Raw genomic sequence first — 25,526 nt, forward strand, 5'->3', positions numbered from 1 at the left:
TTATGAAGTGAGAGTTTGAGACATATGATTTAGTTTGTTCCACATTTATTTATATCTCGCATAAATTTTGAACAAAAACTATTTGAATTCAAATATCAAAACACGATAGCTTAAAATAAACAATAAGAGAAACCTTTAAGTACTCAATTTCTCTATACTCTACTAAAAAATAACACGCTAGAATAAATTTTCATCTAGTGTATTTTTATTCTATCTAACAACGCTGGACAAACTGTTTTTCATCATCTTGCAAAGGCACGCAGTTTTGTGCAAAATCTTTCCTCTCATCATAGATATATATACACACTTAGTTTAGTTGGTGCCACATTAGATAATAGGTAAAAGGCCTATTGAGAATTCCTACCGCCAACTTTTTTTCTTTAATATATTTTTTTAGTATAAATTGAGTTAGAGAGATTATAACCTAAAATCTCTTAGTCCTTGAGTACACATAGATACCAGTTAAGCTAAACTTTAGTCTGCTATTACTAGGGATGTTCAAATAAATTGACAAACTGAACAATCCCCTAAATTATAAGAATTGGGTTGGGTTGAATTTTTTATGTTTTTCGGGTTGGGTCGGGTTCGGGTTACAATTTTAAAATGTGGGTTGACCCAACCCAACTCAAATTTCTAATACTATTATAATATATATTACAACTTATACATATTAATATAATTCATACATATTATTTTGAAGTTGTTTTTTTAAGTTTCTAATAGATACGTTGAATTTTGATATTTAACATTTGAGTTTTATAAAATTTTAGTTATTAAAATGTGTTGTAGACAAATTTAAGTATTTGAAGTTAATAAATAATAAATAATATACTTAAAAAAGAAATGAAAATAAATGGGATGAAGATCTTATTTGGGTTGTCAATTTGACCAACAAGAAAATTTAGGTTGGTCCAAAAAATCTCCTCAATCCAATCCAACCCAACCCATTTACACCTCTAGTTGTCATGCCCCTACCCGTAACGCGTCCTCTACATACCGAGTGTTGACATGACTTAGGTAAACCGACATTTCGAGGTGAACGCTAGAATGCCTAGGTACTTCTTTAAACTAACTTAAACCTTAGACGTGATCATGCTGGTGAAAGTTTCTACTGTACGGTAGGACATCAAGCGATTTGAAAATTGGTAATCCTTTTATTAATAACTTGTTACAATAAAAGTGTACAACTTACAACTAAGGATTACACAAAATGTAAGCTAACTACTATTATGCGGCACATCAAGTACTTAGTAGTGACCTCCTCTCACCTCACCTCATGACACTTGTTCATTTAACCTGGGGAAGGAAAACTTAAAACGTGTAAGCTAATAGCTTAGTGAGTGGCAAGAATTTAGAAATATGTTATGGAAATACAATTGCATACAATAAAAATTTTCTTATTTTCAAAAATGTTTTAACGTCTCACTACATACTAAATACCACAATAGTCGTATTAGGCTCTACTTATTCCTAACGCGTGGATATTGAACTTCCTCAACACAAGAACTACTATAATGATTACCACTTCACCATCAACATCCCTACAAACCCTTATTCAATACTAGTTGCTCTAGCGATTGACTTTAACATGGACCACTCAACACGTTCAACCATTCTTCTACCAAGCGGACCACTTAATGCATGACAACCTTTACTCTTATTTGCGCATAATAGCTAGCTTTTGATCATGAATAAGGCTAATGGTATTGTATATATACAAGCATCGCAACAATGCAACTTCACAAACTTAAAAATATTTCAAATTTGTCAATGTTCTTTTATATATATATATGCAATTACAGCATGAGCATATCTAACAACATGACTTTTGTAGTAAAAATATTTTTTCAAAAGCTTGCTTTTCTTATGAAGGGTCACTCACCCAGCTAAGCCTTTACTTCTTCCCTTTTTCTCTTTCTTATCGCCTAGCTCTTTGTCCCTCTTGTCACTTGGTCCTATAATAAAGCTTCCTCTTTTATTCCTGTTATAGAACTTCCTCTTATGTAACAAACTTGAATAAATCGTTTTTCAAACCTATTTATTCTTCCCTTAAAACGTGTTAGTCAACATCACATTTCTCCTTATCTCACAACTCCTACTTAGTGTATTACCATGTGTTAGTTTAGTATATCCTTCTTAAACCATGCCTAACTTTAACTTAACATGTGTTTAGCTGAACACTTAATTGACTCTTCTTTGCCTAGGTGAACACTTAGCTGACTCCTCCTTGCCTAACTTGTCACCTGATAATTGGTTAAGTGTGCGATACTTGATAATTGGATAAGTGTTCGTTGCCACCTCCCCTTCTCGTGTTATCTTGTTGTATGCGTTGCCTTTCTTCATAATACACTGTCTAATTTCTTCGCCTTCTACCCCTTTTCTCGTATTGTCTCAAAACTCCTAATCAATCTTAATTCTGCTAACTTTAAAAATTAATTTACAAGAAACCCCATTATTAGGTTACACGTTTCGTATTGACAACTTTCTCCTTCAATTATTTCTCGACCTAGATGCCAATCATGAACTTACTTCTTGGTTGAGTAGAGAAGGAATGAGGATTTTTCATTGATTGAAAATTCACCACCACATTAGGCCAATAATATTCATGTTTGTGGGTTAAGTAGAAATTTAATGAACTTTGGAGTTTTGACTCCAATTTCCTAACAAATTTTAATTTGATTTTTTTTTTTTTTTTGTCTTTTTCTGGTATGAAAGGTCTATTATAATTTCAAAAAGGAAACTAGAAATTAAAAGAAATTAAAAAAACAACAGTAAATAAAAACCAACCCCAACAAATACCATATCCTAACTAACTAATCAACTACTTAAAATATCACATAATGTATGCATCTTTTAAATTTTCACCCAATTTTTTTTTTTTGAAATCTTAATAATTGAAATTAAGGAGATTCCGAGATTTTTCAAATTTGCGATAATATTTTGATAATTTTTTTTCATTTTATTCCTCTCCATCCATAAAATTTTGACATTTGGTGAAACTATTAATTTTTCTTTTTTGAATTAGTTACTTCAGCTCAATTCCTCGGTATGAATCAAATCCTTATACACACGATTGGGAGAGAAGTAAAGTTATGGGGATAAGGATTGTGATAATATGTATTTGGAGAAATGTTTATTATTAGTAGCCACTACAAGAAATTTGGCCTTTAATGTCGGTTTAAAACCGACATTAAAGGCCTTTAATGTCGCTTGGCAACCGACATCTTTGCGAGCGTTATTAAAGGACTTTAATATCGGTTGGGCTTCAATGTCGGTTTATAACCGACATTAAAGACATCTTTAATGTCGGTTATAAACCGACATTAAAGCCCTTCAATGTCGGTTATAAACCGACATCTTTGAAGGTGTTATTGAAGGCCTTTAATGTCGGTTCATCTTTAATGTCGGTGGATAACCGACATTAAATATGTCTTTAATGTCACTTATGATACATCTTTAATGTCGTTTTTCCACCGACATTAAAGATGTCTTTAATTTTTTTTTAACCGACATTAAAGCTGTCTTTAATGTCGTTTTTTCAAATTTATTTTTATTAAATCCTTGCATTATTGTCCATTTTGTATGACACCAAATAGTTAAAAATGAAATCTTTTACTTGTACATATACAAAATGAAATCTTAATAATGTGACATTTATATACAATTTGGATCCAAACACAGAAATTATGAGGCTTAATTATTACACTGATCATCCTTTGGAAAAAAAGAAAGAAAGAAAGAAAAAGAATATATTGAGAGAGCAATAACTAAAACTGCAACTAATAGCAAAGTAGAACGCTTCACAAATGACCAACTTCAAGATCTTGTCACAAAGATGAGGGTCTGGCTAATTGTACTCACTTGCAACCATTTCTTCTATTGCAGTCATTTGTTTAGTGATAACTCCCTGTAAAAGACATCAAGATGGTTGAATTGATAAGTAACAATGTTATGACCTAGTTGCTAGTAGAAATATCAAAATATCAAAATATCAGTCCCAATATCAAAATATCAAATATCAAAATATCAGTCCCAATAAGAAACATGTTTAAGAGTGATTTTGACTATTTTAGAATCATTCCCAAAACATACCCTTGGTTACTTTCCAAAATAAGATTATATACAAAATTACTAAGAATCATAACTTAAACAAGTAAAATTTTGAAAATATCTAACCATGCCTGGACGACCAATCATAGCAAAGCCTTCTGACAATGTCTGCAACAAAAAACTTTGTTAAATATAGCCCGATAAGGATGACCTGGTAAGAATCACCATAATACTGAGAGAGATATTGAAAAATACTTAGAGAAGTCAAAGAAGAAACTAAATGCTTGGATAGAAGACTGAAGATTACTAATATCTAACTAGATTTCCTTAAAACCAAAGCACCATAACAATGGATATATGATGAGAATGAATAATTAATGAAGCAGCATGTATAAGAAGTGGAATGACCATCAAAGTTGAGCATCATAGAAGTCACTTGTTAAAATAAATATGTCTTCAAACTTCAACCGACTTTATGCACACCTTAACTCACACCTTAACTAATTTCAAAGGGTTACTACCTAATCCTATAGATTTAGTTGGAAGCCATTATGTTTACATTCTGTAACTATTGGACCAACTCACGGTAAATATTCGTCAGTAACAATGTCTGAAAGAAGAAACTTACAATCTTCATGTAGATAAGCAATTCCACGAGCTGCGCCAGCAGCAATTCGAACACGTGTACCCCAAGCCAAAACTGGCATGTTCTCCCCTGAAATTAAAATTTTCCACAGATGTTAATGTTAACAAAATTGAGAAGTTCCAAAATTGGTATGGTATTTTCCATTAAGAGGGAAAAAAAAAGGTGGAGGCTTTTCAGGAATGTTTAGCAAGTGCAATACAATTGAAAGAGGTAACGAAGTTGAAATTTTAAAACAGACCTACTTTCTACATTAGCTAAATAATATTGAAAATTTCAACAAAAAACTTTGGGGAAAAATTACCTTCCGACAAAATGGACAACTATATCCGTTGATGACAATCCATGAATTTACATGGTAATAAAAAGAAAGATTGAAGTTACCGAGCAGTTCGGTCCAGTCACTGTCCGTTAGAGTAGGTGATTTTGACGACGGCGAGGGTTTTGATGAGGCAGAAATCGCATTATCCTGGCTTCTACTCACATTCAAACTTAGATCACTTCGCAATTTTCCACGATAATCGTTATCTACTTGATTCTTCTTCTTGAGTTGATCCTTCAAAGGCAAAATATCTCCAGCTTTTCCAGCGGCTTCCAAATAATCCACAGCTAGAGGCCTTTCCCCCTTTTTAAGCGACTCCGCCGCTTGCTGATCGATCTAAATCATCCATTTCACAAAAACAATAAACAAAACCAACCTCGACACGAAACAAATGAAAACATACATTCAATTTCCACTATCAACACAACAATCCGCAGCTCAATTCTCCATAAAATCAAAACACACGCCTAATTTCGGATCTACAACTTTACAAACAACGCAAAAACAAAAGAAAACCGAACATCCACACAACCTCCCACCAAATCCTCATAAATGCAACAAAAGAAGGAAAAAAAAAGGGAGGGGGGAAACCCACCTGCTGGAGAATGCTCTCGGCCGCTTTAAGCTTGGAGGAGATCCAATTAGCCATGATTAAAATCCACGATACAGCTTTGTGGTTTGAAGAATTGAAATCAGAAGAGAAACGTAATGAAACTATGATTTCACATTCATAAAATAATCGAGCCGGTAACGTGCCGGTGGTGAGGAGGGTAAGTGTTCCACGTGAGGCACGAGCGCGATGCGGCAACGGAAGAAGCTGCCTCCGATGATAGCACGGCGACGAGTTCACACGCGTTGGCGACTGATCAGAGAAGAGAGGGGAGAAAGTGATGAGATTGAGAAAGCAAGAAAGGGAAGAAATGTTGAGAGAAAACCTTCGTAGGGTTTGGTAGAGAAGAAAGGAGAAAAGAGTAAAGTGCAGGGTTTGGTAGAGAAGAAAGGAGAAAAGAGTAAAGTAAGAGAGAGAAAAATTCAACTTTTTACAAAATTAAAAAAATAAAAAATAAAATAAAAAGACCTTTAATGTCGGTTCTAAAAAACATGATGTTTAATGTCGGTTTTAAACCGACATTAAAGATAAAGCTTTAATGTCGGTTTAAAACCGACATTAAACATCCGCCTTTTGAAAACCGACATTAAAGCTTATTTTTCATTTTTTCCACCCGACATTAAAGACCAGATTTCTTCTAGTGAGCGTTGATAATATTTGTTTGGGGGAGAACTATGGTAGTGTTATGATAGTATGTGTTTAGAAGGATTATAATAGGTAGTTTTACAATATTTGAGAGAAAAATTATGATAGTAGTGTTAATGATTTTTTCTAATGTATATCCAATAAACAAATTTAATATATTTATTTTAATAAATCATATTAGGAAGTGATTTCAGTCATAATTTTTTTTTTAAAAGAAGTTCTTCTAGGTCTTTAAGTTTTCTTTTGCTTAAAAAATTGGTTGGTAACTTTTTGTTTTCTATTTTTTTATAATTTTTAAAATATTTATTAAAATTAATGTTTATTTTCTCCCCTAACTTTCAAAGTTAAATAAAATTGAAACTTTTGATTCTAAAAATCAAAACAACTATTTGAATTTTTTTCTCTTAAATTTTGATTTAGTAAAACAACAGTAAAAAGTAATAACAAATTATCGTAAGTGTATGCAAATAATATTTATCAACTTAATCTTAATTTTTAATCTTAATTTTAAAAGATAAATAAAAAATTTTAGTTGGTTAATTATTTTGTTAAATTTGAAATTAAGTCATGTTTTTTTAACTATAAGAATGGAATTAATAATGGAAATTTAAAAAAATAATAACAACCAGCTTTTAAAAATGGGTCTTTTAAAAAATATAAAAGAACGGCAAAATATTTACACTAACAATTCTAAAAACGAAAAAAAGCCCAAAGGCCTACGGTGTAAAATACCAAAAATGTCTGTCAACCACGCCGTCAATAAGATCGTTTAGATATGGTTATAATTTATACGCGATCATTTAGATATGGCTACAACGCGATCGTTTAGATATGTCTACAATTTATCTTTTCAATTCCATTGTTTTATTTTGTTACACGATCTTCCAAATCTAAATGATTTTTTTTTAAATTTGGTACACGATTTTTTTAATTTTTTGGTACACGATCGTTTAAATTTATTTACACCGTCATTTACTTTTTTTTTACACAATCATTTACATTTGTCTACTCTAATCCAAATGATTTTTTTTCATGATTTTTTATACACGATCTTTTAACTTTTTTACACGATCGTTTACTTTTTTAAACAATCATTTACATTTGACTACTCCAATCTAAATGATTCTTTTTTCAAGATTCTTTATACACGATCTTTTAAACTTTGCTATTTTGTTGTACATAGTCTTATACATAGTCGTTTAGATTTGGTTACCAAATGTAAATGCCTAAAAAAAGAAAAGAAGAAAGACGATGAAAAGAAATTGCAGCGAAAAAAAGAAGAAGAAAAATAGAAAGATAATGGAAAGAAAGCGAAGCGAAAAAAACGAAGAGGAAAAGAAGAAAAATGATAGAAATATTAAACGACATAAATAAATAATTGAAAAATAAGAAAGATGATGAAAAGAAATCACAGAAAAGAAAAAGAGAAAAGAAGAAAGACGAAATTGCAAGGGACGAAATAACAGAAAGAAGACGAATCGCAAAGAAGAATAGAAAGATGGAAGGGCAAATTTGGAAAATTTAAAAAATGGCCAACCTTATGAGATTTGTTACATGAGTTGTAAATAGTTTATAGTTTTGTTGCATTTATATAAGTTTCCCTTTTAAAAACTATACTTTTCTTGAAATTTTAATTTAATTTTTTAAAATATTTGTAAATTAGGTAACTAGTTAATAAAAAAGTGTTTATAAGCTAAATTTATATATGTACTATATGTTATATAAATATAAAAAGATGGAAGTGGAGAAATTTTTTATTCCCATTTTACACTTTCATTGTAACTTTCTTTTTGTCTTGTTTTAGTGGCAATTTTGTCATTCACATAGTTTTAATGTTTATGGTCATTTTCATATTCAGCAAGATAAAAGTTACATTTTCTTAATTTTTCATCTTCTTATTATAACTTTTCTAAAAAAATTAAAAATTTCTCTCCAATTAATTATGTCATTTAAATTTATCCAAATCCATTCATATTCCTCTCTATCCTTTAATCTTCTATCTCCCAACTATTCATATTCTCTTATCTCATATTAACTCTATTGTATCTCATTCAATCTTTCAAATTCTTTCTTTTCAAATCTTTAGGTATAAATATCTCATTCTTTTTTTTTTTCATTCATGGTCACAAGTCAACGAAAAACAAATCAAATTATGTTTTTCTATTCTCTTCTAATTTTTATTTTATTTTATCTATTTTTTATATAGAAATATGCTTGTGTATGTTCATTCATTTATAAGGTTTCGTTTTAGTACACAATCGAAGTTGGGGAAACTTGATATATCTATATTCTTTATATTTAAATTATGTAATATTGATAATCCAACGTAACTATGAAAATCTTAATCATGTTTTTTCTTTATTTAATTTTTTTTTGTATTAAAGCTACTACAAATTTTGAGATAGTATATTATGATATTTCTAAATTTATTATTCATTTTCCACTATTACGACGTGAATATAAAAATTATATCAATATGAAAATATTGAAATGACTTTTGTAATTTTATAAAGTTAAGTTAAAACTATAATTTTTTCGTGTGTGATTTTTACGTGCACCACATGCGTTATTTACTAGTTTTTATAAAAGAAACAAAAAATAACAACCAAATGATTATTTGTATGAAAGGGTCTAAATCTTTTACTTTCTATTTTTTTAAAATAATCTTATAAAATTAATTTTCATAAGTTTATTTTTTCACTTTTATTGTACACCCTCTACTAATATTTTAAATACAATTTGGAGTTAAAAAAAACTAAAACTAAAATTAAAACTATAATACTTTATTATATATCTTTTTTAATCTTTACAAACAAAAATAATAGAGTTGTGAAAATTTAAAAACAAAGACAAGGGGCATTAGCTATTAAGAAGGGGGTTATGGGATTGAAATGGGACAAGGGGATTAGGATACCTCTTATGCTAATCCTCCCTCAAACAAGGAGTAAGAAATCATGATAACTTTAATTCCCATAAACCTTCTCCAAACATGTTCAAATATTTTGTTTTTTCCACTTACTACTTCTTTTAATTTTTAACTTCAAACCCTTTATTTATGAATAAAGTGAATTTGAAAAAACTATATTATTTTTAATTTGATTCAAACTTTTCTTTTCATTTATTTTTTTCAAATTATATTTCCCTCAAAATTGGAATTGATATGTTTTTCTCACTGCCCAAAGCTTTCATGATTTTCACATCATTTCATCTCAAAATGTTCCCAAAGTTTTACTTGGAATGACACAAACATTTATAACAGACTTCTAAATGTTGTCTATAGTTTATAGAAATGATGACAAAAAATGGTCAATTATAATCTAAGTAAGCCTCAACTAAATTTTCATTAACTAACTATAACAATTTCCATTCATTTCTATCGATTTCCAAAAAGTTTTCCAAAAAAATTCCTTTGACATCGATATTTCGAACCTTGATTGTATTACATACATAATCACCAGGATGTTTAAAGTTCCAACTTGGAATGATAATATTCCATATAAATTTTATCACTCGTTTTGTCATAGTAAACAATTCGTGCTTCAAATAATTAACTCCACCTTTCTTCAATGTTTCCAATAACTTCATCCACCTCTAGCAACCAACTGACGACCACCTCCAATGACTAAGTCCAACGATCACTCCAACAACCACGTCTAGTGAAGACTAGATCCGACCTAATTTTGTCGACAACTACCTCAATGCGACAAACTTTAATGTCTACCTATTCGACCAATTTCAAGATCACTTTGGCACCCAAATCAAATGATCCCTATATCTATGACTACCTTTGAAGATCACCTCCCACAACTAGTTTATAGTGTTTAATTGTATACTTTAATAATACATTGATAATAATAGAAACACTCTTGAGTATAGCAAATCAAACAAAACTTATGTATAAAAGCAATTTTGAGACCAATTTGTATAATATTTTGAAACATAAACAAATAGAAAACAAATCCAAAATCAATGATCCTTTACTTTTATAAAATTAAACTTAAAAAAAAAGTCATAGTTTAGTTTTTCGAAAAAACAAAAACTAATGAAATTAAATAAATTATCAAATTAATGTATTGTAATCGAAGGTCGATGTATGAAGTATAGAAAATAATATAGGTACAAAAATATTCGAAAAAGATTATCCTTCACCTATTTTTTTTCTACTTGCACATAAAATATACTATGTTATAAACAAAAACTTCAACAGAAACAAAAAAGAAAGGAAAAAGAAAAAAAAAACACCTATTTGAACAATTATGTAATTAAATAAATTTTCATTGGCCAAATTTTTTTATAGAATGGTAAGTTTTGGAGTTGAATGCTATCAACAGTACAAGTTCTGAGTGTCCTAAAATTCATTCACTTCTTGATTTAATCAATAAGTTTAGTGGTTAGCAAAATGGATTACTTAAAGTATCATTACTTAATAAAATAATATAGTATAAAAATACAAATACACGAACTAGAGTAATTGAAATTAAAATAGCGATTCCAGGGTAAAAAATAGGTGAGGGAAGTTATTAAGTTGTTAGAGGAAAAACCATAATATAATTGAATGGACTAATCTTATACTTTGTTGTTTAATTAAATAATGAGATGAAAGCAATCCAAAGTGTAAAACATGATTTATTCTTAACGGTTCGAATATTTCCTACTAATGGGGTTGGCTTCCAATCCCATTAATTTATTAAACCATGTCTCCAGACTCGTACATAAAATGCATACCTGGCATCATATAGTTGCCATCGCCATTTTTCTCTTTTTATTTTAAAACAAACCCATTTTCTCTTTTCCATTTTTATTTTCTATATTTTATTATTTATCAGTACATTCAATTTCTTCAATTTCTCGTTCATCCGTTTATAAGGAGGAGAAGGAAAAAAAAAAAAAAAAAAAAAAAAAAAGAAAAAGAAGAAGAAATCACTTCCTTTTAATATAGTCGAGAGCGCCAGACTATATATTCCCACTCGCTCCTTCTTCTTCTTCTCTCTCTTTTTCTTCCCCTTTCTCTCTTCTTCTGTAGATCTCTCTCTCTATTCCCTCTGTCGTTCCGACGGTCCGAGGGTTTCCTCCTTAGCCTCAGATCTCGCTTTCCTTTCACTTCCTTTTATACCCTTCCTTTTTCTCTTTATCTATTTTCTGCTGTCTTCTTAGATCCGTGCGTGTTTTTGTTTTCCATCCATCATGGCGGCCGCCAGCGCTCCGATCACCATGAAGGAAGCCATAACGGTTTGTTCCTTCTTACTTTTCTTTATAATTTTTTCGAATTCTACACTTGTTAAGCTTAATTCCTAATTCCTAATTTTGTTTTACTCGATTTAGACGGGTGTTTGATTCTTCAATTTTGTTCCGACTTCCTATCATTTGCTACATGCTTGATTTCTTGATTTAAGTCGTTCTGATTTTCTGTCTCTTGTTGTAGTTGGTTCAGATCCGATACTTGTTCTCTTTAGATCTGTGACTTTCTGGTCTATCTTGCATTTGATTATTCATTTCTGGCTTTTACTTTTCTTCTATTGAGTAACACAATTTTATTCTGGCTGTGAGATGGTTTGTTTACTGACTGATCGGGTTGTGTTATCTGATGAACTTTCAGCTTCCGAGCATTGGAATTAATCCGCAATTCATTACGTTCACGCACGTGACTATGGAATCAGATAAATTTATTTGTGTTCGAGAAACGGCGCCGCAGAATAGTGTTGTGATTATCGATATGAACATGCCAATGCAGCCATTGAGGAGGCCTATAACTGCGGACTCAGCACTTATGAATCCTAATTCTAGAATATTGGCCTTGAAAGGTATTGTATGATTATGTTGAGTTCACCATTTTTTGTTTTCAAATATTGGGGTTGTAGAAATGCTGATATTAGAAACATAGATTTTAGATTTGGAATCGATGATATTATTTCTAATTCTGTGTCATTTTGGAAGATGTCTGTCAGTCACTTTCTAAAGCATTCTATTGTTTAATGATGGTCAAGTTTGCCTTTAGACCTTTCTTCTTGTTTGTTCATGCTTCGCTGTTCTTCCCTTTCCATTACAAAAGTTTAATGATGGTCAAGTTAGTGGAATTTGATTTGAATTCTGTCTAAATTAGGTTTACTTAACCTATCTTCTATGTGAGAAGGTCATTCTACATGGTCAAGTTTCTAGGTTTTGAGTTCAACTGTCATACATTCCTTAAATGGAGTTTCAAAATTAATGCGTTTAAAAATGTAAAAGAAGCTGGGAAATGACATGCTATAAAAAACAAGAGTCTTTTCCATCTGGAAAGACAAGATTCATATCATCATTTACATTTGAAGTATGCTGAATCACTTCTGAACTTTTGCTATTTTGCACCATCATGTAGCTCAAGTCCAGGGGTCAACTCAAGACCACCTACAAATATTCAACATTGAGCAGAAGTCAAAAATGAAATCACATTTGATGCCCGAACAGGTTGGAACTCGATTCTGTATTTTCAAATTGGAATAAGATTGTTGTGGAGCATGATTTTCTCTTTGAGATTCACGGTCAATAGCACTCATGAATTTGCTTTATTCATAGGTTGTCTTTTGGAAGTGGATAACCCCCAAGACATTGGGCTTAGTTACTCAAACTTCAGTGTATCATTGGTCTACTGATGGTTGGGAACATTCTCTATTTTCTTTTCAATTAGTTATGTCAGCTATCAACAATTGAAGTTATGGGATTTACTCTTTGTTCACTCCTATCTGTCTTCACTCTTGTTTCTTGTAGGCGAGTCTGAACCTGTGAAAGTGTTTGAGAGAACAGCCAATCTGGCTAGCAATCAGATTATAAACTATAGGTGTGATCCTTCGGAAAAGTGGTTGGTTTTGATTGGGATTGCACCTGGTTCACCTGAGGTATGTGATTATTTTATTAAATTCTTATTCTCCATGGAAACACGGCACCCTTGTTTTATTCTTTAAATATCAATTTGCACATACAAAAAATTTCTGAGTGGTCAAGATTCATATGCAAAGTTCTTTTCACTTCCACACACAAAGGAAAGATGACTCAGGTAGAAATGGTGGATACAATACATTTAACTGGTATTTGTTAGGTCTGATCTTTGAATCAGGATTGATTGAATAATTTTATCCACCCTGAGGCCCATCCCCTCCCTTCTTTGGTTGACAGTGTAATACACAATGATGTACTTGATTGGGGCTAAAACACTACCAGCTCTGTTTATGGTTTAGGCTTGAGTGTGTAATAGTTCGCAAGACATGCTTCTTCCTGAAGCAAATTGAAGACCATTCCTAGTGCTTTTGGCCTTAGAACTTAGAACTAGAACTTAGAACTTATTGGTTATGGTTACCACTCCTCCAATTTTCTACTTAGCTGGATGGCTCGTGACATAGGCTTTTTGCCTTCTTCTGTTCTTCATGAATATAACTATTTATTATGTAGTTTTTTTGGTCATCTTTTAAAGTTAAGAATGATGTGCTTAAATTTTATCCTGTTTACATTTGTTGTAATATGTAGAAATATGAAGGTTAAAAATTTAGGGTTGGAGTTCTGATTTGCTTTTTACTTATTATATAGAGGCCACAACTTGTGAAGGGCAACATGCAACTCTTCTCTGTGGATCAGCAGAGAAGTCAAGCTCTTGAAGCACATGCTGCGGCATTTGCTCAATTTAAAGTAAGAGGCTGTTTCTCAGTTCCTATATTTTTGATGCATTATTTAATGTACTATTTTGCTTTATCTGTTCTTATTTATTTTTTTGATCAGCTTCCTGGAAATGAGAACCCTTCAACTCTTATATCCTTTGCCACAAAGACACTTAATGCTGGACAAATCACGTCCAAGTTACATGTCATTGAACTTGGTGCCCAGCCAGGTAAACCTGCTCTTATATATCTGTTTTGTTGTGTAGTTCTATGGATTGCTGGGTCAAAGTTAACATTCAACTTTAAAATATTAGGTTTTGCCATTCTCTAACAGCATCTGCCATCTTTTTTTGTCGTGTTCACAAATTTTTGGTGCTGCAAGTGGTATTGCTGATTTGTGGTTGACTGTTGTATCCCGATTGAATCTCTGTCTTCATTATGTTAGATGTGAAAATGTTAATTTTAAAATCCTATCTTTGAAACGTGTCATGTGACTGATAAGCTGTGTTTTCATTTGCTATCTTAAATGAGTTTGGGATATGCAATGCTGTGATTGACCTTAACCTTTATCCATGGACAATCCTATCTTATTGATCCTTATTTTATTGAGATCTTTGAGTTAGAGATTGTAAGAAATCATAAAACAAAAACCGTGGAATGGAAATTTCTGAGGATAGTATGATAGAACCAAAACATGTTGAAGTAGTTTTATGAAGTCTCACATATCAATGTCATATGACTTTTGTGTAAACATAGTAATTTACATTTTCTAAATGTGATTATTAACAGGAAAACCATCATTTACAAAGAAGCAAGCAGATCTCTTTTTTCCACCTGATTTTGCTGATGACTTTCCTGTGGCAATGCAGGTATTAGACAGTTACTCGCTTAGCTTGTGCAAGATTCTAGTATACCATTTTTTTATTAATTTCACTGATCGTTTTCTAAAACTTGAGAACTTATTATTTTTTTACAGATATCGCACAAATATAGTTTGATCTATGTGATCACCAAGCTGGGGCTGTTATTTGTATATGACTTAGAGACAGCTGCTGCTGTATATAGAAATAGGATCAGCCCAGATCCTATATTTTTGACTGCAGAGGCTTCTTCGGTGGGAGGATTTTACGCTATAAATAGGAGGGGTCAGGTGTTACTGGCTACCGTCAATGAACAAACAATTATCTCCTTTGTCAGTGGCCAGGTAAAATCATGAAAAGTTTTCCTTCTATTTTGGAATTATATCTATATCTATATATATATATATATATATATGTTTATTATTTATTATTTTTTATTTTTTCATTCTTTAGTGTATAATTGAGAGTCTGAGACTAATGAAAATTTTTATTGGTTATGACAGTTGAACAATTTAGAGCTTGCTGTCAATCTTGCTAAAAGAGGAAATCTTCCTGGTGCTGAGAATCTGGTGAGCTTGCTTGTATAGGCAGAGTTCTTTTGAACCCATCATGAGTTTAAAGAAACCTGGAGAATTCAATAAAACCAAAGAGCATAAAATGGCGGAATTGGGTTCAAATAGTGAATGCTTAGTGTCAACCTAATTGAGATGTCCTGTTGCGCTTGGTGAACCTTAGGTTTTGCTCATGTACTTTGAGCTTTGGCTCTTTGTTATTATCATTAATCAATATTTATTATTGTCATTAATTAATAAAGAGAGATGTTTCCGTTTCAAAAAAAAAAAAAAGAATAGTTGGAACTTGTTTGTCAGAGGTTGGTTATTTGGAGCCTCTTTTGATAGTATTATTTTTCCTACTCAGCTAAATATGCAAACAATAAATATAGAAATTCAAAATACTGATTAATGCCGTCAATTATTATTCATGCCACTCTTAGTAACTTTTAGGTGGTTGATATATTCTTCCATGATTTGTGCAGGTTGTCCAGCGTTTCCAAGAACTTTTTGCTCAAACAAAGTACAAAGAAGCTGCTGAATTGGCTGCTGAGTCTCCTCAAGGAATCCTCCGCACACCAGATACTGTTGCAAAATTTCAGGTATTTTTTCCCCTTCTGTGACCTTTGTAGTATGGCGTTGGTCTTACCCTATTTTATTAGAATTTGATTTCTGAAAGTAAGTTGCACTCTCTGGCTTTTTGCTATCTTTACTTTCTAGTGTTGGCAAATGGTATCATTTCCTTGATTGCTGAAGAGTTTGGTATAGTGAAAATCAATGACAGTAATTGGATTATCTTTTCCTCTAGTATTAAGAAAGATAATGTTGGTAGGAAGACATTATCACAAGAAAATTTGTATTTTTGATGACGATTGGGTCTTGAGGAGACGGACATCTTGAGGGAGTTTCTTTTTCATTTCTGAACTATACATGGTTTATTCTAATCATTATATTCATTAAACGATGCAGAGTGTACCGGTGCAAACTGGTCAAACACCGCCTCTACTTCAGTATTTTGGAACTTTGTTAACAAGAGGAAAGCTGAACGCATTTGAGTCATTGGAGTTGTCTCGTTTAGTTGTTAACCAGAATAAGAAGAACCTCTTGGAGAACTGGTTGGGTGATGACAAGTTGGAATGCAGCGAGGAACTAGGAGATCTTGTGAAGGTTTGATTGTGATGCGTCTCTTCTTTTTTCTGTCTTTTTTTTCTTTTTGCTGTTTCAGGGAAAATTTTACCTACTCCCTTTACTCATTAATTCATGTAGACTGTGGACAACGACCTGGCGTTGAAAATCTATATAAAAGCCAGAGCAACACCGAAGGTAGTTGCTGCCTTTGCTGAGCGAAGGGAATTTGACAAGATCCTTATATATTCAAAGCAGGTAAAGAAAGGTTTTTCCCCGTTTGATGTACAGAATAATCTGATATCATGCTTCAGAGTTTTATTAACTTCTGAAGTTAGTCCTAAACTTAGTTTCCCTTTCTGCTACCATTAAAGTCTCTCTCTACAATTATAAAGACACCAAATATGCTACTAATACCTTGCTTTTTTGCATTTTTGTTTGATGGTGTTATTCATTTAACTACATTTCTCAAAGTTTATGGACCTGTGTTTTGAACAGCGAACTTTTTCTTATCATTCGATTTTTCACATTTAGTTCTTGCTAGAATTGTTATGGAAGTTTTTCTTGCTGTAGGTTGGATACACACCGGACTACTTATTCCTTTTGCAAACAATTCTCCGAACGGATCCCCAGGTATGCACAGACATTGTTTTAACCACTATTAACTCATATGTTCAATTGATATTTGTTTCTATATGAAAAAAAGAGGAAAAGACGAATTGTCACGAACAGTATGGATTTTCACTCCTTTTTGTTTGTATTGGGAGATTGAGAATTTCTTTTTCTGATCTGTAGGGAGCAGTTAACTTCGCATTGATGATGTCACAAATGGAAGGAGGTTGCCCTGTTGACTACAACACGATAACTGATCTTTTTCTTCAGGTTTGTTATATATTCTTACTTTTTGAGCTATGAATTTTAATAGTGATAGATGCAGTTATCATCTTTCTCATCCTATGTTTCCCCCATCATTATGAGTAAGGAATTATGAAGTTTAGGGAGTTGTGAACCTTTGGTGCCTACGATGTATGGAGTCAATAAGGTATAAAATTGATGTTTTTAGTGGTGGAGCCCACAAACTCCAAGGAGTGGAGTTCACAACTTCCTACTTCCAAACTACTTGGGCCAAACACACCTTAAAAGTGCAGAATATTTGCCTTCTCATTTTGTTGCTTCTCAACTATTTGGATGAATGGATTACTGCACATGATTCTTATAATAAGGTTCCTGCTTTGATATTTCTCAGAGGAATTTGATTCGTGAGGCTACTGCTTTCCTGTTAGACGTTTTGAAGCCAAATCTACCTGAGCATGCTTTCCTCCAGACAAAGGTTTTTGCCCCCGACCTTTATTAATTTAACATCTACCTGTATCTGCTGGTGGCATTATTAAAACTTTTATTTACTGATGATTTGTGCTACATAGGTCCTAGAAATCAATCTGGTAACTTTTCCAAATGTAGCCGATGCCATATTGGCTAATGGAATGTTTAGTCATTACGATAGACCTCGAATCGCCCAACTTTGTGAGAAGGCTGGGCTTTACGTGCGAGCTTTGCAGGTAAGATTACATTTATCAACTATATTTTCTTTCCAATTCTATAATGCCTTCAGTTTTTATGGACTCATGCTAGGTTTATTGTTTTTTTCTGCCTATTTGCAGCATTATACGGAGCTACCAGATATTAAACGAGTCATCGTGAACACACATGCTATCGAACCACAGGTTTGTCTAGTTTGCACTTGTCCCCCTTATCATGTAGCTGGGTTGTGTATATTCAATCTTACATATGGTTTTCTGCAGTCACTTGTAGAGTTTTTTGGTACCTTGTCTCGTGAGTGGGCTTTGGAGTGTATGAAGGACCTTTTGCTTGTGAATCTCAGAGGCAACCTTCAGATTATTGTGCAGGTAACTGACATATTTAACATTTTCCATTTATCTTTTTTGTTTTCATTAATTTTTTTCCAACTGAAGTAGGTGTTAGAAGAGCGAAACAACAATGACGGTTAAGATTCTGATGTTTGTTTCTACAGGTTGCAAAGGAATATTGTGAACAGTTGGGGGTTGATGCATGCATTAAACTTTTTGAACAATTTAAGTCATACGAGGGCTTGTACTTTTTCTTGGGGTCATATTTGAGTTCGAGGTAAATTTTCTAGTTAGAAATAGTATATTATCTATAGTAGGTTATTTATAGTTTTATGATTTAATTTTAATTTTTGATTTTTTCCTTTAACTTTTCTGTTACAGTGAGGATCCTGACATTCACTTCAAGTACATCGAGTCTGCTGCTAAAACAGGACAGATTAAGGAGGTTGAACGTGTAACAAGAGAATCAAACTTCTATGACGCAGAGAAAACCAAGAACTTTTTAATGGAAGCTAAGCTTCCGGATGCTCGTCCTTTAATTAATGTGTGTGACAGGTTTGGATTTGTTCCAGATCTCACACATTACCTTTATACAAATAACATGCTCCGCTACATTGAAGGATATGTTCAAAAGGTGTGTAGCTTTGTCAGTTTGGTTCATTTTCCACTTTTCATTCTGACTAAAATATTTATATTTAGGTTATTACTGGTTAAATCACTTTTGGTGACATACTTTTGGTAGGTGAACCCCGGGAATGCTCCTCTAGTTGTGGGCCAGCTGCTGGATGATGAGTGTCCTGAAGATTTCATTAAAGGTTTGATTCTCTCTGTCCGTTCCTTGCTTCCTGTGGAGCCCCTAGTGGATGAATGTGAAAAGAGGTGCTGTTCCAATCCCTTTTCCTTGTATTCTTGTTTCTATTTTTCCTCGATATGATTTATATGGAATGATGAGAGCTGATTAATTTTTTGATGCAGAAATCGATTGCGGTTACTTACTCAATTTTTGGAGCATCTGGTGAGTGAGGGAAGTCAAGATGTACATGTACATAATGCTCTGGGTAAAATTATTATAGATAGCAATAATAATCCAGAACACTTCCTCACCACCAATCCGTACTATGATTCTCGTGTTGTGGGCAAATATTGTGAAAAACGTGATCCCACTTTAGCTGTTGTGGCCTATCGACGTGGACAGTGTGATGATGAGCTTATTAATGTTACAAACAAAAATTCTTTGTTCAAACTGCAAGCAAGGTTAGTGATATATTAAAAAAAAAAATAGTTGTTTATCTGGATGAATTGGTAGCAATATGATTTATTCGTAAGTACGAACTATTATGCAGATATGTGGTTGAGAGGATGGATGGTGATCTTTGGGAGAAGGTTCTTAACCCTGAAAATGAATATAGAAGGCAGCTCATCGACCAAGTTGTGTCAACAGCCTTGCCAGAAAGCAAGAGCCCGGAGCAAGTTTCGGCTGCTGTTAAGGCTTTTATGACAGCAGATCTGCCACATGAGTTGATTGAACTTCTTGAAAAGATCGTCCTGCAGAACTCTGCCTTTAGTGGAAACTTTAATCTGCAGAATCTGCTTATATTGACAGCTATCAAGGCCGATCCATCCAGAGTTATGGACTACATTAACAGGCTAGATAATTTTGATGGACCTGCAGTCGGGGAAGTGGCTGTGGAGGCACAGCTGTATGAAGAGGCATTTGCCATTTTCAAGAAGTTCAACTTGAATGTTCAGGCTGTCAATGTCCTGTTGGATAACATTCAAAGTATTGAAAGAGCTGTAGAATTTGCATTCCGGGTTGAAGAAGATGCAGTTTGGAGCCAGGTGGCAAAGGCTCAACTGAGGGAAGGATTGGTGAGCGATGCTATTGAGTCCTTTATTCGTGCAGATGATGCCACTCAATTTCTGGAAGTCATTCGTGCTGCTGAGGATGCAAATGTGTATCATGACTTAGTTAGGTACCTTTTGATGGTTAGGGAGAAGGCCAAAGAGCCCAAGGTGGACAGCGAGCTGATTTATGCCTATGCTAAAATTGATCGGTTGGCTGAGATCGAAGAGTTTATTCTCATGCCAAATGTGGCTAATCTTCAAAACGTTGGGGATCGCCTCTATGATGAAGCCTTATATGAGGCTGCTAAAATTATATTTGCCTTCATATCTAACTGGGCCAAGCTGGCTGTCACTCTTGTAAAACTGAAGCAGTTCCAAGGCGCTGTTGATGCTGCAAGAAAAGCTAACAGTGCAAAGACATGGAAGGAAGTGTGCTTTGCTTGTGTTGATGCTGAAGAATTCCGCCTGGCACAAATTTGTGGTCTTAACATTATCATCCAGGTGAATATGACAATTAAATTCAACCTGCTAAATTTTTGCTCTATCCCCTTTTCATTCTTTTTAACTCCTAGGATACGTCTGTAGGACAAAGATGCCACAACCAATATCTATTATAACCCCTATAGATGCTGTTTATTTATGGATTTGTATTTTCCCCTTGCGGTACTGGTGTGTTATTGAGTTGATCATTGATTAACCATTTTGCTGGTGTTTCAATGAAATAGGTGGATGATCTGGAGGAGGTCAGTGAATATTATCAGAATAGAGGATGCTTCAATGAATTAATTTCTCTCATGGAGAGTGGACTGGGACTTGAACGTGCTCATATGGGTATCTTCACTGAGTTGGGAGTGTTGTATGCTAGATACCGCCACGAAAAGCTTATGGAACATATCAAACTGTTCTCAACCCGGCTTAATATTCCCAAGCTTATACGAGCTTGTGATGAACAGCAACATTGGAAGGAACTCACATATTTGTATATCCAGTACGATGAATTTGATAATGCTGCAACTACAATCATGAATCATTCTCCTGAAGCGTGGGATCACATGCAATTTAAAGATGTTGCAGTCAAAGTTGCTAATGTGGAGTTATATTACAAGGCTGTACATTTTTATTTGCAAGAGCATCCTGATCTTATTAATGATCTTCTCAATGTGCTTGCACTTCGTGTAGATCACACACGAGTTGTTGATATTATGAGGAAGGTAATATATTGGAGTTTTTTTTTTTAAAAAAATATCTTACATTAATTCCGTACTTCGGAATTTTTGGCTCTTGAATCTTGATATGGAGTACATTCTCTCTTGGATATTAGGCTGGTCACTTGCTGCTTGTGAAGCCATACATGGTTGCAGTTCAGAGCAACAACGTGTCTGCTGTGAATGAGGCCTTGAATGGAATTTATGTTGAAGAGGAAGACTATGATAGACTGCGTGAATCGATTGATTTGCACGACAATTTTGATCAAATAGGCCTTGCACAGAAGGTGAAGTGTTTTCCAGCTGGATGAGTAATACATTTGGTTCAAACAATTTAATAATGTGTTTTTGTGCAGATTGAGAAGCATGAGCTACTTGAAATGAGACGGGTTGCAGCCTACATCTACAAGAAAGCCGGAAGATGGAAGCAATCCATTGCCTTGTCAAAGAAAGACAATCTCTACAAAGATGCAATGGAGACAGCATCACAATCTGGTGACCGTGAACTTGCTGAGGAGTTGCTTGTTTACTTCATTGAACAGGTATGTTTAATCTCTGTAGTTAGTTGTTTGAAAAAATATGCACAGTGCAAGATGCAAATGTTTTATTCAACCCTGAATTTCATATTGTTACAAGTGAAGGAGCCACATGGTTAAAGTAACAGAGATCCAATTATTGGAAATTATGTCAAGTGTTCAAATTGTCCTCGCTGGATGTAAAAGAATGCTCTTTGTTTGGACTTGGATCTAGATTTTTCATTCATTTATTCGATCAAGACTTTGTCACTAGAAGTTATTTCCAATTTGGATAAAATTGGGTCAAATAGATGAAATTACCATCATCTAGTTCTCCTTTCATTTCTTTTGAACATGGGTCATTTGGTACTTTCGTTGGGGTGGCCTTGATCTCATACCTAAGGAGCTAAGGTAAATGGGTTGGAAGGAGACGTTTACAAATGCATCTCATGGTGATTAGTGAAATCTTTGTGTCATCTGGTTGTTCCAGTACTTTCAGGAGTGTTCCTGACATGCTTTACCATTTAAAAAACAATGTAACGATCTGTTATATGATTTCTTGCTTCTTGCCTCTGTTTATGCATATGCATCATTTTCTATTGTTTCTTGAAAGTTATCAAATTAAATTATTTTGGTTGCTGTGCAGGGAAAGAAGGAATGTTTTGCTTCATGCCTCTTTGTTTGTTATGACTTAATCCGGGCTGACGTTGCTCTTGAACTTGCCTGGATCAACAACATGGTCGACTTTGCTTTCCCATACCTGTTGCAGGTACCTTCTCTTAATTTCATGCCCCGCTTTCTAGCATCCAGGTGTATTGGTAGTACATTAAATCTGGATATACTTCCATACTTTGGTTTCCACCAACTCTTTCTAATTTCTAGGAATTGGTGGAATTTGGGTTTTGGTTGTGATGAAATTAATCTTCCAAGTTAAGCTGTTAGCTGTCTTCCTTCTAATATATTTATGTAACATGGTGCAAAAAATTTCTTTATGTCACAGTTTATCCGAGAATATACAGGAAAGGTTGATGAACTAGTGAAGGACAAGATTGAAGCTGCAAAAGAAGTGAAGGCTAAAGAGCAGGAAGAGAAGGACGTTATTGCTCAGCAGGTAAAAGTCCCTTTAGTTTCTGTATCAGCCTCTTATCAATTTGCTCAGTGGCTGTTCGGTATTTTTCTTTCTATATTCTAAATTGTGAGCTTCGACTGCAGAACATGTATGCTCAGTTGCTGCCTCTTGCTCTGCCTGCACCGCCTATGCCGGGTATGGGAGGAGGACCAGGAATGCCAGGGTTTGCTCCTGGACCACCACAAATGGGTGGATTGGGGATGCCTCCAATGCCACCTTTCGGCATGCCACCAATGGGTAGCAGCTATTAACCACATAGACAAACCTAGAAAGAAAGCGGGATCGATTTATAGATTCTAGGGAGAGTTGAAAGAAAGAAACCTTGAAAATGGGGAGGGCTTTTCTTACCTTAATTCTAGGCTTTCTCCCCCAGTTGTTCCTCGATGGGTGAAAAATTCATGAATTTTTGGCATTCTGTTTTCATGTGTTATAGTGCTTGTGGAGTTTTTAACTTTAATTTGTGTTGTAATATTCTTTTGGTAGCGCAGGCATTTTTTCCGGATGCTCTGGTGCAGCAACCTGAGGGTTCTGTATTTTAAGATTTTTTCTCCTCCACTCCTATATAGCCTGGCCTTTCATTAGGAAATGCTACTCTAAACGATGATAAAACCCAGATTCATAGATTTATTGTCTTTTCTTCTTTTTGTCTTTTTGAGTTTCCCTTCTCTTCCCTCCCCCTTCTTTGCCCTTGGATATGCTTATTATTTCTTGTTTTGGTTTTGGTGGTGTTTTGTCGGTCTTCTTTCATTGACATTTTTATTTTTGTACCACTTTTGGTTTGAAAATAATTGATTCTTTTTATGAACTTCTAGAGTTTGAAAATTTGATAGTTTTCGTATTAACCCTTGTTCTCAGTTTCTGTTCTATAGCTGAATTGTGATTGTAGTGGTTATTTGATTTTTATTTCCTTTTTCTATCTTTAGATTGTCTCTGTATTCAGGTGTAGTTATAACATCATTATGCTTTAGGGTTCGTTAATGAATGTCATCTATTGTTGGAATACGTTGAAACCTAGTAATTGTTATAAGTATGTTTATAATTTTGTTAAGTTCTCCGTTTGTATATTTCTTAAACAATTTAACATCTCTGATTTTATTTTTCTATAGTTTATTTGTAGGCATATAGAAGTTGAGTGCCCTTTTTCAGTTTTCTGAATAAACAACTGTTTTTTATCTTCTTTCTTTCTGCAATTAGAGAGTTCGAAAGTTAACATTCATCGAAATTTATTTTAATGTTGATGTGACATTTTAAATTGAAAATAAGAACAATTAACTTATTTCACTCTTAACTTAAAATGTTAGATTAACATGTAAATAATGATACAATGAAAAAAGTACTCACTAATCTTTTAGACTTTTCCTTAATACTAAAATATTACAAAAACAAAAGCTCAAGAAAAGCCATTTTCTCTTTTTCAAATTCAACAAATGTGGAAAAAATATTGAAACAAGTACCTTGCTAAATTATATATAAATTGATAAAAAAAAAATGCAGATCCTGTATTAGAGTGATTAGAATCATCAATTACAAATTTAGCAAAGAAGAACAAACAAACAATGAATTGTTTTATAATTGATAAAACCTCTTGATAATCTAAACTTACGAGAGGTCGTGCTATTTGCCCAAGTTGCATATAGTTGCGGCTGCAAAGTATGAAATGTCAATTATATGGTGGACAACAACACGTTGATTGAGTTATATTATTGGTAACGCAACCTCATGATTTGGCACATTTTTCTCACATCTCTTGCCGACGAAATTATTCTCCTCTTTGCCTAAAAAAAAATACTAATAAATAAATAAATAAATAAATTATTCTCAACCCTATCCCTAACCACACAACAGCACTCATTCATTCTCATCTACCTCAAGTAAATGGCACCCAGAAAAAACCCCCAACACTCATCTTCTCCTCCAAATCTACAAAATTATTGAGTTAAAAATTAAAATAAAGGTTGTGCAAAAAAAAAAAAATGAAAAAACTCAAAATTATGGGCACCACATGATTTTGAGATGGGACTTTTGCAAAATTGAGTAGTTGATCAGAAGTCGTATCAATCTTTAATGTCTTCTTTTACATTCAATTACAATGTTTGTGCAAAATGGGACCCTACATTACAGCCCCCCTTTTCGCATTCTAGTTCATGCTCTGTTGTTTGCTTCTTCTGTAAAGAGAAAAAAGATTAGGCTGAATTTTCTTTACGAACAAACCTCTATGGGAAGGCCCTCTTTTTCTCTTTTTTTTTTTTTGGGAATCCAACTCAGGAGAATAGCCTTTTTGTGGTAAAGTTGTTGAGGGTTTTCTTTCTTCTTTTTTTTTCCCCTCCCCTCTTTTCTAGCTCTTACATGACTGTTACCACAAAACTACATGAAAAGTTTTACAAAAAGATGCATAAATTTACTTTAAAATATGGAGGTTCTGTTTAATTATATGGACTGTTAAGTGGAATTTTTTTTATGGGTGACCCACCTCTATATAATTTATGACCTCCCTCTCACAAATGCATGAAATTTAACCTTCTACTTACATCAT

General features: G+C 33.4%; 2 protein-coding genes across 3 annotated transcripts; one reads left to right on the forward strand and one right to left on the reverse strand.

Annotated features, from left to right (window-relative positions):
* Nucleotides 1-3,664: 3,664 nt before the first annotated feature.
* Nucleotides 3,665-5,714, reverse strand: LOC127148373 (golgin candidate 2-like). Its single transcript, XM_051081883.1, has 3 exons — nucleotides 5,611-5,714; nucleotides 4,998-5,351; nucleotides 3,665-3,907 (listed from the first exon to the last, which is right to left on the reverse strand). Exons 1-3 carry the CDS (start codon nucleotides 5,662-5,664, stop codon nucleotides 3,848-3,850), a joined length of 468 nt encoding a protein of 155 aa, XP_050937840.1. The 5' UTR covers nucleotides 5,665-5,714; the 3' UTR covers nucleotides 3,665-3,847.
* Nucleotides 5,715-11,207: 5,493 nt separating this feature from the next.
* On the forward strand, nucleotides 11,208-23,641 carry LOC103485582 (clathrin heavy chain 1). 2 transcript variants are annotated; one of them, XM_008443253.3, is made up of 30 exons: nucleotides 11,209-11,499; nucleotides 11,867-12,071; nucleotides 12,626-12,714; nucleotides 12,823-12,901; nucleotides 13,015-13,142; nucleotides 13,828-13,926; nucleotides 14,017-14,125; nucleotides 14,685-14,764; nucleotides 14,872-15,099; nucleotides 15,259-15,324; nucleotides 15,792-15,908; nucleotides 16,276-16,473; nucleotides 16,573-16,689; nucleotides 17,005-17,064; nucleotides 17,227-17,313; nucleotides 17,678-17,761; nucleotides 17,856-17,990; nucleotides 18,093-18,155; nucleotides 18,234-18,338; nucleotides 18,464-18,576; nucleotides 18,681-18,933; nucleotides 19,042-19,178; nucleotides 19,275-19,553; nucleotides 19,643-20,645; nucleotides 20,870-21,355; nucleotides 21,466-21,636; nucleotides 21,706-21,891; nucleotides 22,511-22,633; nucleotides 22,865-22,975; nucleotides 23,077-23,641. In XM_008443253.3, exons 1-30 carry the CDS (start codon nucleotides 11,455-11,457, stop codon nucleotides 23,242-23,244), a joined length of 5,124 nt encoding a protein of 1,707 aa, XP_008441475.2. In that variant the 5' UTR covers nucleotides 11,209-11,454; the 3' UTR covers nucleotides 23,245-23,641. The 2 variants fall into 2 exon arrangements, with proteins under 2 accessions (XP_008441473.2, XP_008441475.2); XM_008443251.3 differs by having other exon boundaries at nucleotides 11,208-11,499; nucleotides 18,093-18,338.
* Nucleotides 23,642-25,526: the final 1,885 nt, after the last annotated feature.

The sequence above is a fragment of the Cucumis melo genome, chromosome 3, assembly GCF_025177605.1.
Source record: "Cucumis melo cultivar AY chromosome 3, USDA_Cmelo_AY_1.0, whole genome shotgun sequence".
Taxonomy (NCBI): Eukaryota; Viridiplantae; Streptophyta; class Magnoliopsida; order Cucurbitales; family Cucurbitaceae; genus Cucumis; species Cucumis melo.